A 15,933-nucleotide genomic window follows, 5' to 3' on the forward strand; every position below is an offset into this window, starting at 1 on the left:
TACTTGGAAACTGAGGATTAATTCTTTCTTGTGAAGTCAGTGGTGAAAATCTTTTTGATTTCACTGAGGTGAAGACTTTGCCTCTAATGTTTACTTTAAAGACTGCACCTGGTCTTATAAGAAAGCCTGTTCACTAGTGAACAGAATTTACTGCAGAATAATACTTTATAAGATTTTTAAATGCATATTTTCTTGTATTTTATCATAAACTTTATAGAAAATTGTGAACAGTGTAAATACAGTATTTCCCTGTATTAAAATGTTAAGTTTCTAAGATGGTTTACAATAAACACCAAAGGAAAAAAAAAAAAAAAGGCCTCAGATACAAATAAAAGTTATTACTAAATGCCTCCTACTTTTTTTCCTCTTGGAGTCTTAGTTAACATACAAGCACAAAAATCGGAAAGAAAAAAGAACACAAAAAACCAACACTCAGCCTGAGGGTCAGTACTTTCCTTATTTTAATTGAGCAAGTACTTTCATATTTCTGTTTTGTACATACTGCCTGCCTTCTTATAATGCCACAATATTATTTTGACTTGAATACAAAAATAAGGTAAAATAACTGTGAATGACTTTCTCACTCTGATGCATTTTAGATGGTGTCAGACATAAACCTGTCTTTTTCTGTCGTGCTGTGCCATTAATAAATAGGACCACCTATTGTTTGTATTTACACCTTTGTCCCAAAATAGCCAATGCAATGAAACTTCAAGGGTCCATCTGTTCAAATCTCAAGGCAGGCCTGAGTTTGTGTCTAAGTTTAGGGTCTCAGCCTAGAAACTATTTAGTGGTTATTCACAGGCTCTGATTTTATTTATTGACTCATTGTATAAATGTTCCCTCAAAACCCATCATGTTTCTAGAAACAGGCAAAGAAACAGTACGAGCTGAATTTCTGAACTGCTCTAACTAATTCAAGATTATCCAAAATGGTGCTGTTAAGTACTGTAATCTTTTATTTGGTTAGTCCTTCGCCAGGTGCTTATCATCACACGTGCACTCTTCTTATGCCGTGTGAGGCTCTCTCTTAACAACTGCTTTCGTAACAACTGGCCCTGACTCTCCTTTGTACCTGATTAGACTGTGCTGCTGCTGGCTCCCCAAACCACATGCTTATTTTCACTTTACCCAGGCTCTTGATCTTATACCTGTGGCACTGAATCGATGAACGATTTTCTTACATCCCTAGCAATGTCAAAAGGAGATAAGAGCCTCGCCCCTGGCAATGTCAAAACAGATAAGAGCCTGCTGATTCCCATTGACTGTCATCACCTGGCAATGTGCTTTGAAAGTCCAACGTCACTGCTGATCAGTGGGGAGACATTTTACATATTAACCTGCACAGCATGACCCTCCTGTCCGGTACTGAACCCGTTTGAGAATCACTTGCAATGATGCACTACAGTAACTATGATGTGTGCGGTGCCATTCCTGAAGCAACTGACAGACTGCATCTGTAAATACCCTATTTATTTTTTATTTTTTTTTAGAAAGCAGCATCAATGCATGATTTGCAGGTATAAACTTTACAATACCAACATCAATCTTACAATATGGTATAATAAAATTTACATCAATATGTAAAAAGCTGCAAGTTAGTATCTTAAAAATTCATCGTCTTAGTGGTTATTCCATTGTGTTTTGTGGGGGAGAAATCACCCTGAATGAAACATACAAACTCATTTTCAAAACTGGCTTTTTGGATCTTCGAACAGTACAATTAAACGTAGGCGTTCTTGTCAAAGTGCTTTGGTGGGGTTTTGTCTGGGACGCTGCTGTGAACCTTTGTGCGAGAAGACATCACAGATGTGGCTCCGTTATATGCATACCCCCTCCTGAAAAGAGAAGAGAGTAACTGTTTACAGCTCATCCCTCGGACAGGGAACGTCTCCGCACCCAAGCGCTGTAACATCACAGAGGCAGGAGAAATGTATGGGAACTTAAGAGCTCCTGCTGGGTGCAGGGGGACACCTTCCTTCTCTATGGAGTCTTGTTCTGGTTTGAGGTTTCAGTTTCCCCTCCAGCATCTCTCTTTGCCAGTCCCCTTTGCATAAACTTCTATCCCTCATTCACAGCCAAGCGAATCGGTGCCGGATCAGATGAAATATTTAGGCTGGGGCCTTGATGGACAGTTACCCCCTCGAGTTTTGCCTGTTCATTATCACCCCTCCTCTGCTGCTGAAAGTCCCGCTGCCACCACCGCCGTCTGGCAGCTCTCACTTTTTATCTGATTTGGGATTAAACCAACAACTGTTCTCAACTCTAAGGTGACCTGACTGCTCTTCCTCCATCTGTGAATGCATTTTTTTCCCGCTGTAGCAAGTTGATAAAGTATTTGTAACACAAGTATTTTTACTGAGACATTGGCTTTTCTTCATTACATTAAAGGTGGGAAGAGAATTACCCTAAAATCCCATTAATTTCTCTCATGCACGCAATCATTTTCTGACCTCACTGCAAAGTGTTTTGGAAAAGTAATCAAGCTGCGTAACATAGCAGGTACCAATGCACTAGTATTGATTTCTTTCAGGAAGTGCAACTTGTGTTTTACCTTGGAGATTTACTGTTTTCAGCTATTGAGAAGCAGAATATACTGCCACCAATTATGCAGAGTGAAGCTCCAGCCCATCCAATGAATAAAGCTGCTCCTAATTCATACCTACAGGAAGTCAATAAATGCGTTTAACAAAGACAGAATGAATTTAACATATTTTTTTTCAGAATAGAAGAACTACATTTTTTTTCCTGATTATTTTTTTCACTTGACACACACATTTTTCATTGCAAAATCAGCAGCTCTGACGTTCACCCAGGTTCTTTTCATTGTTTCCCTGGTACATGAGAGGCAGACCTGTCCCCGAGGCACACTTCTGCAACGTTCACCTCCCGCACAGCCAGCCTCGCTTCTCCAGATCTCTTCCCAGTCGGAGGGCTGCGGAAATCTGTGATTCTTCGGCCCTTCTACACTGCACAGCTCCCGCCCCCTTGGACCATTTCAGATTTGTTCCCATTGTCTCCTGAGCTGGACCGTGGCTTTCCGTGAGTCCTCCTCTGAGGCTATTGAGGCTGGGGACTTGAGCTGCTGCCTACAACTCTCCTCGTCCTTAGTTCTCCCCTCTGGCTCTCAGCACTTGTCCCTCTCCCTCACCCTCCAGCCTGAGCACAACATGAGGTTTTTATACATATATACATATAATATGCATATGCAATATATAAACGCACACCTGCAAGATATGCATCCACATGGAAACATAGAATAAAATCATTAGGGTTGGAAAAGCCCTCCAAGATCGTCTGGTCCAGCCATCCCCCTACCACCAATGTCACCCACTGAACCACGTCCCTAAGCACCGCGTCCAACATACATACACACAAAGCCAACGTACACACACGCACACAGATGATGTAGCAGTGTGTACACATGCATACGTGCACGTGCCTGTGACTTTCTGCTTCTCCAGTCCCTGCTGCGGGGCTCAGGCTGGGAGACACAGCTCACCAGAAGCGGTCTCCTCCGCAGCCACCACTTGACTGCAGCCAGAAACTGCTCAGTTTGACCCTCTGCTTTGGTACGTCCCCCTCCCCTGAGAGGAGATGGTGGTGCTTTAGGAGCATTATCACGTCAGGGTAAGTCCAAGTTTTGAAAGCAGCAGCTGTAAATGAAGGAAAATAAGAGGCAAGGGGAAGAGAGGCTTCCTTAAGGAAGCCTTTTTGTCCTTCAGGATAGCACAGGACCCTATCCCCTGTGCAGCCACAGTCGTAATTCAAGTGGATTTACTCTACGTTAGTTCCAACTTTTGTTAGTAAGTTTATTGTGAGCTCTGCTGAGGCAGTCTATCAAAACCCTCGGCTTGACAGCCTTCCCGTGCAACAGAAGGAATTTGCAGCGGCATACTTCTGAGCTAGTTCTGACCACGCTGACCATGAACACCTCCTGCTTTGACATTAGTTGAAATATACAACTGAGAACACCAGTAAGCTGTCCTACAAAACTCTTATCTTTACGGAGGTGATGCTGTGGAAACTGAAAAATTCGCTGGGGGTCCAGACACACAGAAAATGATACAGCAAATTGTAGAACAGGTCACACAAGAGGGTGAACACTGGCTGGAGAACAAAAAGTCACTTTTCCATGTTTTCTTGAGATTTCACCCAGAGGTAAAGCACAGAGTTTTTTTTAAAAAAGACATACTGCAAAAAAAAGCCACATGTAGAAAGAATATCAGTCCCTAGAAGCCGAGAACACCCCCAGTTCAAGTTATTTCAGGGACCTACTGCCAAAAAGAGATGGAGACTTCAGAGCTCGGAGGTAGGCCACTTGGTGGGGGCTTGTACCTCAGTTGTGACAGCCCTGTGAGTGCTCTAATGTCTAGATTTCCTTCTCATGTTCCATTCACGCCATCCTAAGCAGAGGTTTTATTTATCATCCCTTGCTAAAGAAGGATCAGATTCCTCCAGACATTCTCCATACCTGATGTGGGATTTAGGGACCCAACCTGCAAATTAAGACGCTGGAAGCCACAGCTCAACTGCCTCTCACCAAGGAAAACTCTGCCTCCAGCCCCTTGTTTGACTTCAAAATCTACCACACGTAGCTTTATTTCTAATTATGCTCATGTTTCTATCCAGGTGCTACGGTTTTCACAAGACTGAGCAGATTTCTGTCTGTTCAAGATCTGGGAGCTCTCTGGCTGAAAGCAGGTACCTGCATCACCCAGGACCTCGTTACAGCCAGCATGCAAGAAACTTACGCGCTTGACTCCAAAGAAGGTTTCTAAACTACGCATGCTGAATCACAGCCCCAAGGTGCCCATTTAGCAAGCTGCAGAGGCGAATCAAAGCGTTGAACTCCAAAATGAAGGGGCGTGAGGCAAGTCCCACGCTGAGGATGCTGCCAGCGCACACCTCGGGCACGTGGAGCACGGTCAGACCCACGGAAGGCAGAGCAGAGCACTGGGGTGCTGGAGGACACAGCTGGACACGGACCCAGGAAAGCTGCTGCTCTAGCAACTTCCCTGCCAGACCACCTGCCTAGAAAGTGGGAAGCACCAGTTCATTTACACATCTCCATCTAGCAACATCAAGCTGTTGGCCTGAGGCTAGGGGGGGAGATGCAAGGAAACCAATTGCCGCCTCCCCTCTTGAACCTCTTGTATAGAAAGGAAATCGGGATTAAATTGGGTTTAATTGGGCACAGAAGGGTGACCTGGCTCTTGCCTAACAGTTGGGAGGCCAAAGATATGAGGTCCAGTCTTTGATCTTGGGACTGGTTGTACCATTAAAGCAGTACTTTACTCTAACACGCAAAAGCAGGTGGTATATATGGACCCTTCCTGGTGCCTGCCATACTGCTAACCTAAGGAGTTGCAGAGCTGGCCTAATTGGTCTCTCCTCCACACCTTCATATACACAAAAGACTTTTTGATTTACACTGGTGCTTATCAGGAATTTTCAATCGCATATCAACCTGTGTATGGCTCCCTGGATTTTATCCAATCCAGGTTATTTTTTTGCAGTTAAGGAGCCAAGCCTACCCCACCATCCAAATTCCAGTAAGTGCCATATTAAAAACATCCTGCACCTTGATGCCTCTTGGAAAATAGACTAATAAATGGAAATAGGCTTTTTTAGAAAGATTTTTCTCTATTTGTTGTTTTTCCCCTCCCTTTTATCATTAAAACCTTTACAGGAAACGCAGTCTCCTGTTATCATTCTTGCTTGTAAGAACTAGAGCAGCGACTCTCCCAGCGTGGGGCTGTGCACCCACGGACTCCCACCAGTGCACCCAGTCTGCTGCTGCAGGATCACTGGGAAATCTCCAGGAAGTCAAGGGAACGAGGCAGTGAGGAAGAGGCCAAAGGTGGTGACTGCTGGAGACCAAAAGAATTCAACAGCAGTGAACTGGGGACCATGTGGTCCCCAGCCACACGGACCCAGCTGGCTAAAAACAGATTTTTTACTCTAATCAATCCCAGGAGGCAGAATTCAGTGAGACACAAAGTATAGTATCAGTATAGAAGGAAAATATCCTGTCTGTTACATAGGTCAGGACCATGAAGCAAACTTTCAAGCAAACCAGCTGAAACTTTGTTAGCCAGCTAGATGAACTCCAGGACATTTGTAAATACCCTACCTAACTTCTCAACGAATCCATACAGCTACCCAGTGGAAACCCATATTTTGAACATCTAATTCTTAAGATTCATGGAAAATTAGGGCTGTGTGAATGAACTGTGCACAACTGATTCAGAGAAAAGAAGGCTGAGGGGAGACAATTCTCTATAAAAATGGAAGTTAGTCAGGTTAATTTGGATAAACTAACTCTATTCATCAGGAATAATGATAATTATAGAGTTCAGACTGTGGGAAGGGACAAAAAGGATGAAAACTAGAAAAGCTTTTATTAGAAGTAGTAAAGTGACAAAATAGTTTCCTAAGAGAACCTGTGGGAGCAATGCTGGCAAGACAGCAGAACAGATAGAAGCACGGATTTTCTTCTCTTAGAGGTGTCTGAAGAAAAATGCAGTCCAGCTTGGCTGCGAGTACCGAGGCATCCCGTGCTGTCACCAAGCCTCTGCGCGTGTTGTTCCGTGAGGTGGAACAACACCTACGGAGCTGTTTTAAATCCATAATGCAACCTATTGTGTGGGAACATAAAATCCAGCCTAAGACTTCTTTCTAAGTAAGGTTGGCTTTAGAGTGTCCCAGAGGTGACTATCACTCCTCGCTAAGCTACACGTAATTCAAAACCAGAAGTCTCTTGGGCACCAGCTTCAGGCAGATCTCTGATTCCTCCTGCACCTGTATATATTCAGGGCACCTCTTCCCCATGCAGAAGACCAGAGGGAAATTCTGACAGCCAAAAGGATGCCCAACATCCCGTGTCATTAATTTTCCACTAACGGTATCTCAAACCTCTCTTTGACACCACCCAAATAACTTCAGGAGAAAATGTGCACCAAATAGCGAAGAGTTGAGGAACCAAAGCAGCGTCCTCTCTCAGTTGAGCCAGTGCCAAATTTCCACAGCATACCAGCAAGGCTTATTAAATGCTTCTGCAATGTATATCAAAGGAAGAGTTCCCAGAAGGCAACAAAATTAATTGCTCCAACGTATTTTATATTGTTTCAGAGAGAAAGTAGTCAAATAACACCTTTATCTTAACCTGACACAAGATCACTGCATGAGCTACATCACATGTACACCATGTGAAACTCCAATTACAACTTCTAGTATTGCTCTCCACCTTTATCTTTGCAGCCGGTATTTTTCGTGCCAGCAGTTGTGCTGTTCTGGTTGTTCAGGAAAAAGGTAATTTCCGCAGACGAAATGTTTTAATATTCGACCTTTAATTTTTTAAACTGTTTTTCTCATTTGCTCGCATTAAAACTCTGCCATGAGGTCTGCCTGCCCTTTTTGCAACAAAACAGTGTAGGAACACAACGAAGGAAAGGGAATTTTGGCAATGATGAAGCTATTTTTCATTGGGAACATTAAGCCTGATGAATAATTAACTTCTGGCTGTATAGCCAGTCCCCATTTTCTCCACAGTAGCTCACATCCTTGTTGCTTTTGGTGGCCTTTGGATCCTGTCCTTTCCTCCTTACGGAGGAAACTAATATGAACTTGTTCTCAAGAAAAGAGAAACCGTGTCAGCCCTACTGCAAATGTGGATCCAACTGATGTTATTTATTCAGGCTGACAGCTTTCTTTCCATCAAAACGAAAGGGAAAGGCTCAGGGCACCTTACTTGGGTCTCAGGGAAATTTATACCCAATGCCTGACATCTCCGGGGATCACCACAAAGAAAGCTTACATTACAGCCTATGTTTTCAAACTTGGTGGCTAAAATGCAAATCCAAAATCCCAAGATGGGTTCATGAATTGCTGCCTTTGAAGGTCCTGAGCACTCACACAGCTTTAAGGGGAGTCTTTAGGGATGCTCATTATTTCTGGTTTGGTCCTGCAATTCTATAAACACACACTCCCTTGTATTTAATTACACGTACAGCTAAAGCATTGACATTAGTGCTTTATGATTGTGGGTTATGAAAACATTTATGATTCAAGTTAATAGTCATCGAGATATCAAAATCTGTCAGCAAAAAGTCCACAGAACCTGCGGAATGTCTTTTCAAATGGACTCTAGATTGCACAGTGTTCGATACCTGTATGGAAACCACCTTCTATCAAAAGCTTAAAGGAATAATTTTCTTCCTCTTGAATTATGTGCCTAACAAGCACCTGTCTTGTGAAATGCCTTCTCTGCATCTTTGACATAAACACAGACATAACTCCTGATCAACCCAATCTTCTCTGGGACGAGTGCTGTAGAGTCCTGCCAAGCCGTGATAAGCCTGGGCACAAAGACCACAGACCCATCACTCTACAGAGAGGTGTTAGCTCATGAAACCTCAGCACACAATTACTACAGTTGGAAAACATGATTAAATATGAATAAATAAAGCCCACTTTCCATTTCTACCCAACAGGCAAGCATCTGCTTTCTGTATATATGGGTTCTGGTGCGCAGCATGAAACTTAAGGTCTACTCTTGAAAGACTAAGGGGTATAGGAAAGTACTTACTTTTGTGCAATATAAGAAGGATCAAAGAACTCAGACGTAATCCTGTTTGCATACAGGGAACAACCAGTCATAGAGCACAGCCCTGAAAAGCACAAGACAAACCGTTCAGTGGAACGAGCAGAGGAGCTTTGGGCCTGACCCTGATGCAGTCATGTAGAATTAATTGCGTGTGGATTTCTGCCACAAAACAGCAGCTCTGGCATGACTCCGAATGCACAAACTTAGAGAAATAAGGTATATTTACCAGACAGTATGAAAATCAGTCCAGCTAAACAAGCTATTTTTGCTTTGGTCTGATCAGAACCGCCGACTTTTGTACACTTCATCCCAATCAGCCCAAACACAGAACCGAAGAACCCCAGGCAGACTGCGGAGATCATCAGTCCTCTGCAGGCTTGGATGTAACCTGCAACGAGAAAGGGTAAGGCTAACGTGAGGGCAGCGAACACAACGGGTTTTACAGTAGCTCCTCTCACCCTGCAAAGCGTCTGGCATGAATTAATTACTGCAAACTGAATTAGATCTTGGCTGGTGTAATGCCAACTTATCACAGAGTGTATACTTCCAGGTGATGGCGTGATGATGCCACGTGAACCCGGTCCTTACGAAACACGCTGTGTCATTTGGGGCTGCAAAAACAATTGTGGCACTGGGCACAGTGTCCCCAGGAGGCTGTACCCACTGGGTTTTGAAGAGCAGCTCTGTGTGGGACGTGCAGCATCTGCCACATGCTGCAGAGGCACTCAAAGCAAGTCTCGATGTGCACAAGCCACAATGAGAGCAGGCTGGCAAGGCCTCATCTCTTGTGGATCAGCCCAGCAGGCCCTCGCTCTGCAAGGGAGTCAAATATGTGCTCAGCTTCACGGAGAGCAGTGACCCTTTGAGACAAAGCGAGCTGCTGCCACGCCGGACCAGTGCCTCACAGCTGGATTTGGCCACACGCAGTTCTGCCAGGCTGCTCCGAACCAATGCGCCCGGGGGCAGGACCTTTCTGCAGGACACCCGGCCGCTTGGCCTCTTCTCCCTTCCTCCTGGGATTAAAATACAGTGATAACCACGTGGCACCGTTCACAGGGCGGAACAGTGCAATCTCACACAGCCGAATAACCGTTTAATAAAAAATAAATCATAATAATTTCTCTTTAATGATAAAATCATGAAAGAGAAATCTCTGTCTGGCTGGCAGGCCCCTGAGCTGCAGATGGCTATCACAGACATTTGGCCTTCTTCTGCACTCTTTTCTGGCATCCACTTTGGCCGCTGCTGGAGCAATACCAGCTCCAGGATGAGCAATCTGCTTGAGAACACTTAAAAAAAAAAAAAAAAAATATTTGCAGCTTTGTGTAATACGCAGCACACAAGAAGCTATTCGTAGGACTTAACGCCCCATTTTACCAAACCTACACAATCTAGGTGCTGGACTGCGTGTCTTTGAACACAACCTGCTGGCATTTGTCTACATCTGTCTGCACACATATAGAAAACCTTCCTCTACAACATGCTGCTGTAGTCCACCTGAAGAAAGAATATGCAATGAAATAACTGTAACTGTCATAGGACTCTCATGTTGGAATATAAACATCGTTTGTGTCCGTTGATGTGTCTTAACATTATAGTTAAAATTATAATAATAAGTCTGAACTGTAAGGAGAAACCTCCCTTTGCCATTGATGATAAACGAAGCACAGGCTGACAAGTTCAGAATTGGGTCTCACTACACCTAAATCTAAGATTTCTGATTTTTAGGTATTTACAATCAGGTGTAATAGCCTTTATCTTCCATATACAATAACATGTCTCAGTTTGTACTTTTTATACAAATTTATGTAATGTGTATAAATTTGTATATTCTTCTATTTTTGAAAGAGGATCATGAGGAAACCTTCAGTTCTTACAGAAACACACCTCAGACATGCTCCCTTGAAGTGTTACTTCAGCATTATTACCATGTTTAAGTCTTGTTTGAGCTTAAAAATTAGCCAGCTCCTTGGATACAAATTTTTTTTATTTTTGTCTTTGGTTTTCTGCTGTGCTGAGAGTATCTATTACTACTTTAATGCAGAATAGTTTGATAAGCAAGGCTGATATTTGTCTTTAGCAGTGGTCAGATAACCTAGGATATAACGCCTCTAGTGGAAATGTTTAGTGGCAGGCTGCCATACCTTAAAACCTTTTGAATCCACATAAAAAGCAATGCTTCCCAATGTTGTAGCAGAAAGGAGACAGCTCTCCTGGGAGCACAGCTTAGATAGGAAACGGCTGCTGTCTGTGGTCTTCTCCACTCACCACTGAAGAGCCTCCAGACCTGAGCCAGGAGCCATGAAAAGCGGCTCCCGGTAGGTCCCTCCCGAACCCCTAAACACACGATCAGAATCCTACACATCATCCTGTGGCACCCCAAAGGAGATGCCTTCACCTGAAACACCGCTCAACAGAACGGAGAAGCACCACCAGGTCCACACTACAGGGGCTAACTAGGACAAGATAGGAGAAAAACCCGGCAGAAGAACTACAGATCAAAGATTTACAGAGCCAAACCTAAGACCACCACCTGCCTAAGCTCTCCTAGGTCCTGTATTAAGCATCCGACTTTTTGGGGGGGACCTGCAAGAAAACAAAAGGTATGGGCACACTGAAGAGGGAACCATTCTGCAGAGCACGCAGTCATACACTGTAAGAAGCTTCTTCACTTCTGGTGTTCACCAGACTGTACCATCAGCTGAGAACACCTGGCATTTCTAAGGCATCACTCACCCTATCCTAACAGAGGAACCTACAATAGATCACATTAATTGCACCTGTTTTATTTAGTTATGTATTTATTTTCTGCAAGGGTTATACAGTGAGCTTAGGGAACTCACAGTAGACAGCCATATTGTGGTTACCTCAAATCAGGTGGGGCGACCACCTTTCTAGCCAAACTGGACAGGGCACAATTTCCTCAACAGCGAAATAAAACTATACTCCCAAACAGCTCACCTCAAATTCCAGCAATAGCTAAAACTTTTGCTTTCGAGTAAAATCCTGTATTTTCACTCCTTCCCCCCCAAGCCCTCAGGTGAGACCCAAAGGCTGTCAGTAGGAAGCGGCGTTTAGTAGGATTTCAAAACGTGGCTCTTAGTTTACAAGACACAAGTCTGAAGACAGCAGCCTTGTTTTCTCTCATTAATTTTTGCTAGTAGGCCTGGAAAAGTTTGCTCGTACTACTTTTCCATGTAATGTATTTCCTATAGCAGCCAGGTAAAGCAGGAGATGCAAACTGGCGAGGAAGCTGTTATTTTTGACAGGCCCAATTTATTGACACTGTTAGGAGTTAATTGGCACATTAAGGTGCTGAACCATGAACATATTTACCCAGAGGTCCTCTAAACTTTTCTTTATGCCTGAACCTCCTAGGACAAACAGTAAATATTCACCCCAACCAACATAGCCCGCAGATGCTAGGAACGACGTGGCTGAAATTCAGTTGTTGCTGAAGGTCAACGCACAGCTTTAAAATAGGTTGAGGGTAGTGAGACAGCAAGAAATGATTAACTCCCTCACCCAGAAATCATTTTCATTTGTAAGAGCACAAGCTGGAGCACTGCTCAGCTCTGCTGAATGAGTAACCTTCCCCACTAAATATGTCACCAAATTCTGCAGGCCAGCCAAGGTGGGACTCGTTTCAGCTCACCACAGCAACTAACCAACAGGCACCCATTTTTAACACAGATACCTGAAAAAATAATCACAACCTGCACCCACAAGGTGGGAGAGCAGAAGACTCAGCTCTACCAGGCTGACTGGAACACCAGGAAACATAAAAGGGTGAAACCAACCTTAGCACCAAATCAAGTCCCCGGTCACTTGAACCTAGGTTAGGACTGACCTGGACAGCGTTTGGCTGCAACATTAATCAAACCTTTGCTTTGCTTCCTTGAAAGCAAGGACGTTACCTTGCTTACCAAGACTTACAGGGCAGGGAAGCTGTAAGAAGAAGGGGGAGCTGCCAACTTCTTCCCCCCTCTTCCACCAAGGACCAAAGAGTGCCCCCTTCCCCAAAATGCGTTACATGTATTTGCATCAGGGTCCGTAAGAAGCTGGTACCTTGTCGTGTACACACCGACCACCAAAACGAAGCTCCAAAGCAACAAAAAGCCATATGTTTTAAACAGACAAGTAGACAAACATGTATTACGCATAAAGTCATGTTTAGCAGCATTCCACGAGAAACCTATTTCAAGTAGTTTTTTTTTAGACAAATGTGTTTTGTCCTGCATTCAAATTAATCTTGCTATCATCTTGCTTGCCTCACTGCTCTCATGCTTGCCTCTCACGCTCGCCTCTAACACTCTCAAAGAGTTATGGGGAATTTGTATATTTATACAGTATATACATACTCAAAAAAAAAATCTGCATACTGTTATGGGGATCATCACTTTCACAATAAATACCTGCAGTGGCATCTTGCAGTCTGCATCAAGTGTAAAAAGTTACCTTACAGATAGAGCACAAATTCCTTCTGAAAGCACACACCCATCGCTTTTGTATATTTTTCTAAGCTCTAATACCCTCTTTCATCCCCTAAGTAAATTTATGTTCAGCTGTGCTCTTTCGAAAGGTCACTGGATCCACCGCTGGAAATACGGTCACGGACACATCCTCCTCTGGGGAGGAGGTTCCATCACCAAGTTTCCATCCATGGCCAGGAGAGCACAAAAGTAAACCCCAAATGGTTTCAGGTCCCACAGACTGCAATATCATTTTTGCTCGCATACAGAACATGGGGGCGAGCCCTTAATGGGGGCTGGCCGGACTGAATGAGTGAAGGTGGGAATCTGGGCTGCATAGTCCAATGCCACCCCATGCCGCCTGATAGAAAATGCCAGTGGGGTAGGGTCTCCTGACCACTCCTGACCCCACCTACCACACTGCTGATGAAGAAGGGGGGCCTTCTGTGCCCCATGGGACCTCCCAGTCCTGCCCTGCCATGTCAAGGAGTGTTTTTCCTGGGCTCCTCTTGATAGAGCTTACTGCTTCTGCTCACAACCTCTTTGGGGAGAAAGGGAAGCCAGATCCATCCCTTTTTGCCTCTCCTGGGTCCTGCCTGAGGATGCTGAGGAAGCTCCCACGTTCCCGATCCCACAGAGAGCGGGATTCGGCTCAGCCAGGTAAGCCTGTGCCAGGAGGAAGGGGAGGACACGGAGAGGCTGTGAGGGCGCTGGGGGAGATCAGGCTTCGTGCTGACACAGCTCACCTGGCCTGTGCTGGGGAGGGTTTGGGGGTGCATCATTCCCCACCCTGCCCGCCTCCCGCCCGCACCGTGCCTGGGGGCCAGGATTTGGCCTTGCAGCACGCGGAGATGCTGCTGAGGAAGGCTGATGCCGTGCTTCCTCCCTCTGCTGTCAAACGGCCGGCCAGGAGGGCGGGATGAGGTCCTCTCCAGATGTGCCTTCTGGGTTCAGGAGCTCTGCCAGGTGCTTCCCTCTGCAGCCGCCGCCTCAGAAACTCACCTCCTGGAGCAGCGCAACCCGCAAGATTTTCCAGACCTGAGCCTGGGGGTGGCAATGCCTCTTCTTTTTTTGGGGGGGGAATTTAAACGTCCCCAATCTTGCACGCTCTGTTTGCAGCTCTGCTCCTCCTGCTCCAAGAACGGCTTCACCCCGGACTACAGAAGCAGCCGAACAATAGGCTCGGTGCCTCCGGAAGGTCACGCGCGGCAACTCCGCGCTGAAGCCTGGCCACTACGGGCTGCCAAGGGATCCCACAGCCCTACCGGAGGTGGGACAGCCCTGCCACCCCTCGGGGGCATCGGCAGAGCCCTCAGAGCCCCCTGCCACCGAGGGGCTGGGGGGAAAGATGGTCCTGGGGTCGGCGCTCCCCCATCCTGCCACACGGCAATGCCTGCGCTGCCTGCCCTCGGTGTGCGGACCTCTCCTGCGTCCTGACGGCGGATTAAAGGCTTAATGGCATTAATTTGCTTAACGATAACATTTATCCCCGCGGCGATAACATTAATCTCCGCCACTGATTGGCTTCGCACTTTCCTCTTCCGAGCGGAGCTTTCGTACCAAAATCTGCCCTCAGCCTCCTGTGCCTGGCCAGGGCTGTAGGTCCGACTTGGTTTCAACCCGCACCGCGTAGTTTATTCATTCATGACCCCCCAAAACCCCCCTTTACCCCCCAAAACCCCTACTTACAGCCGCGCGAGCCCCCCTGCACCCCGCAGTGCTCCTACTGGCACCGCAAGCACTGCAGGTCGGGGTGCCGGGTGGTGACACCGCACAGAAACCTGGATAGGGCCCCAAAATTTCCCCCATACGCTACGGGGTCGCGCAGTGCCGAGCCCCCCCCGGCCCCCCCCTTGCCCCCGGCGCTGCTCCCACGACATGGGGCGGCCCCGGGGGGGGTCCCGCCCGGCCCGGCTCCCCCCTCCCCGCTCTGCCCGGGGTTGTTTTTCATTTTTTTTTTTGGGGGGGGGGGGGGGGGGTGTCGTCGGGCGGCCCTGACCGTCCAGCGCCAGCATGGAGGGGAAGTCCTTGCAGTTGGAGACGCCGGTGGAGTCGGTCACGCAGGTCTTCCAGAGGTTGGCCCAGAAGGTGGCGGTGGTGATGACCGTGCCGTCGATGCTCGACACCTTCCAGTAGTCGGTGGGCAGCGTGGAGGAGACCAGCACCCAGCCGGAGATGGTCAGCAGGAAGGCGACGATCTCCGCCGACGTGCTCGCCATCGGGCCCGCCGGGGCGCTCGGCGGCGGAGGCGCGGAGCCGCGGCGGGGGCGCGCCGGGCGGGGCGGGTCGAGGCGAGGCGGGGCGGGGCGGGGCGGGGCGGGGCGGGGCGGGGAGGGGAGGGGAGGGGAGGGGAGGGGAGGCGAGGCGGTGATTGGCCATCCGCCCGGCCCGCCCTGCGCCCCGGACACGCCCCCTGGAGGGGGGCGGGGCTGTGCGTGAGGGGAGGAGCGGCGGGGAGTGGGGGGGAGTGGGGGGGGGAGGGCTCCCCACCTTCTCCCGCTGTTTGTAGGGTCAGGTGCGCCCATGTAGGGTTAGGGGCACCCGTTGAAGGCTTAAGTGCACTCCCTTGTAAGGTCAGGGGCACCCCTTGTAGGGTCAGGTGCGCCCCCTGAAGGGTTAGGTGCCCCCCTGAAGCATTAGGTGCGCCCCCCTGTAGGGTCAGGTGCACCCACTGAAGGGTCAGGTGCCCCCCTTTGTAGGGTCAGGTACACCCTCTGTAGGGTCAGGTACACCCTCTGTAGGGTCAGGTGCGCCTGTGTAGGGTTAGGGGCACCCACTGAAGGGTTAGGTGTGCTCCCTTGTAAGGTCAGGTGCACCCATGTAGGGTTAGATGCACCCCCTGTAGGGTTAGGT

General features: G+C 47.2%; 1 protein-coding gene across 2 annotated transcripts; it reads right to left on the reverse strand.

Annotated features, from left to right (window-relative positions):
* Window positions 1–438: 438 nt before the first annotated feature.
* On the reverse strand, window positions 439–15,387 carry CLDN10 (claudin 10). 2 transcript variants are annotated; one of them, XM_040538630.1, is made up of 5 exons: window positions 15,080–15,352; window positions 8,835–8,996; window positions 8,591–8,672; window positions 2,555–2,662; window positions 439–1,838 (listed from the first exon to the last, which is right to left on the reverse strand). In XM_040538630.1, exons 1-5 carry the CDS (start codon window positions 15,297–15,299, stop codon window positions 1,724–1,726), a joined length of 687 nt encoding a protein of 228 aa, XP_040394564.1. In that variant the 5' UTR covers window positions 15,300–15,352; the 3' UTR covers window positions 439–1,723. The 2 variants fall into 2 exon arrangements, with proteins under 2 accessions (XP_040394564.1, XP_040394574.1); XM_040538640.1 differs by lacking the exon at window positions 2,555–2,662 and having other exon boundaries at window positions 15,080–15,387.
* Between the last annotated feature and the right edge of the window lie 546 nt (window positions 15,388–15,933).

The sequence above is a fragment of the Cygnus olor genome, chromosome 1 (genome assembly GCF_009769625.2).
Source record: "Cygnus olor isolate bCygOlo1 chromosome 1, bCygOlo1.pri.v2, whole genome shotgun sequence".
In the NCBI taxonomy this organism is placed as follows: Eukaryota; Metazoa; Chordata; class Aves; order Anseriformes; family Anatidae; genus Cygnus; species Cygnus olor.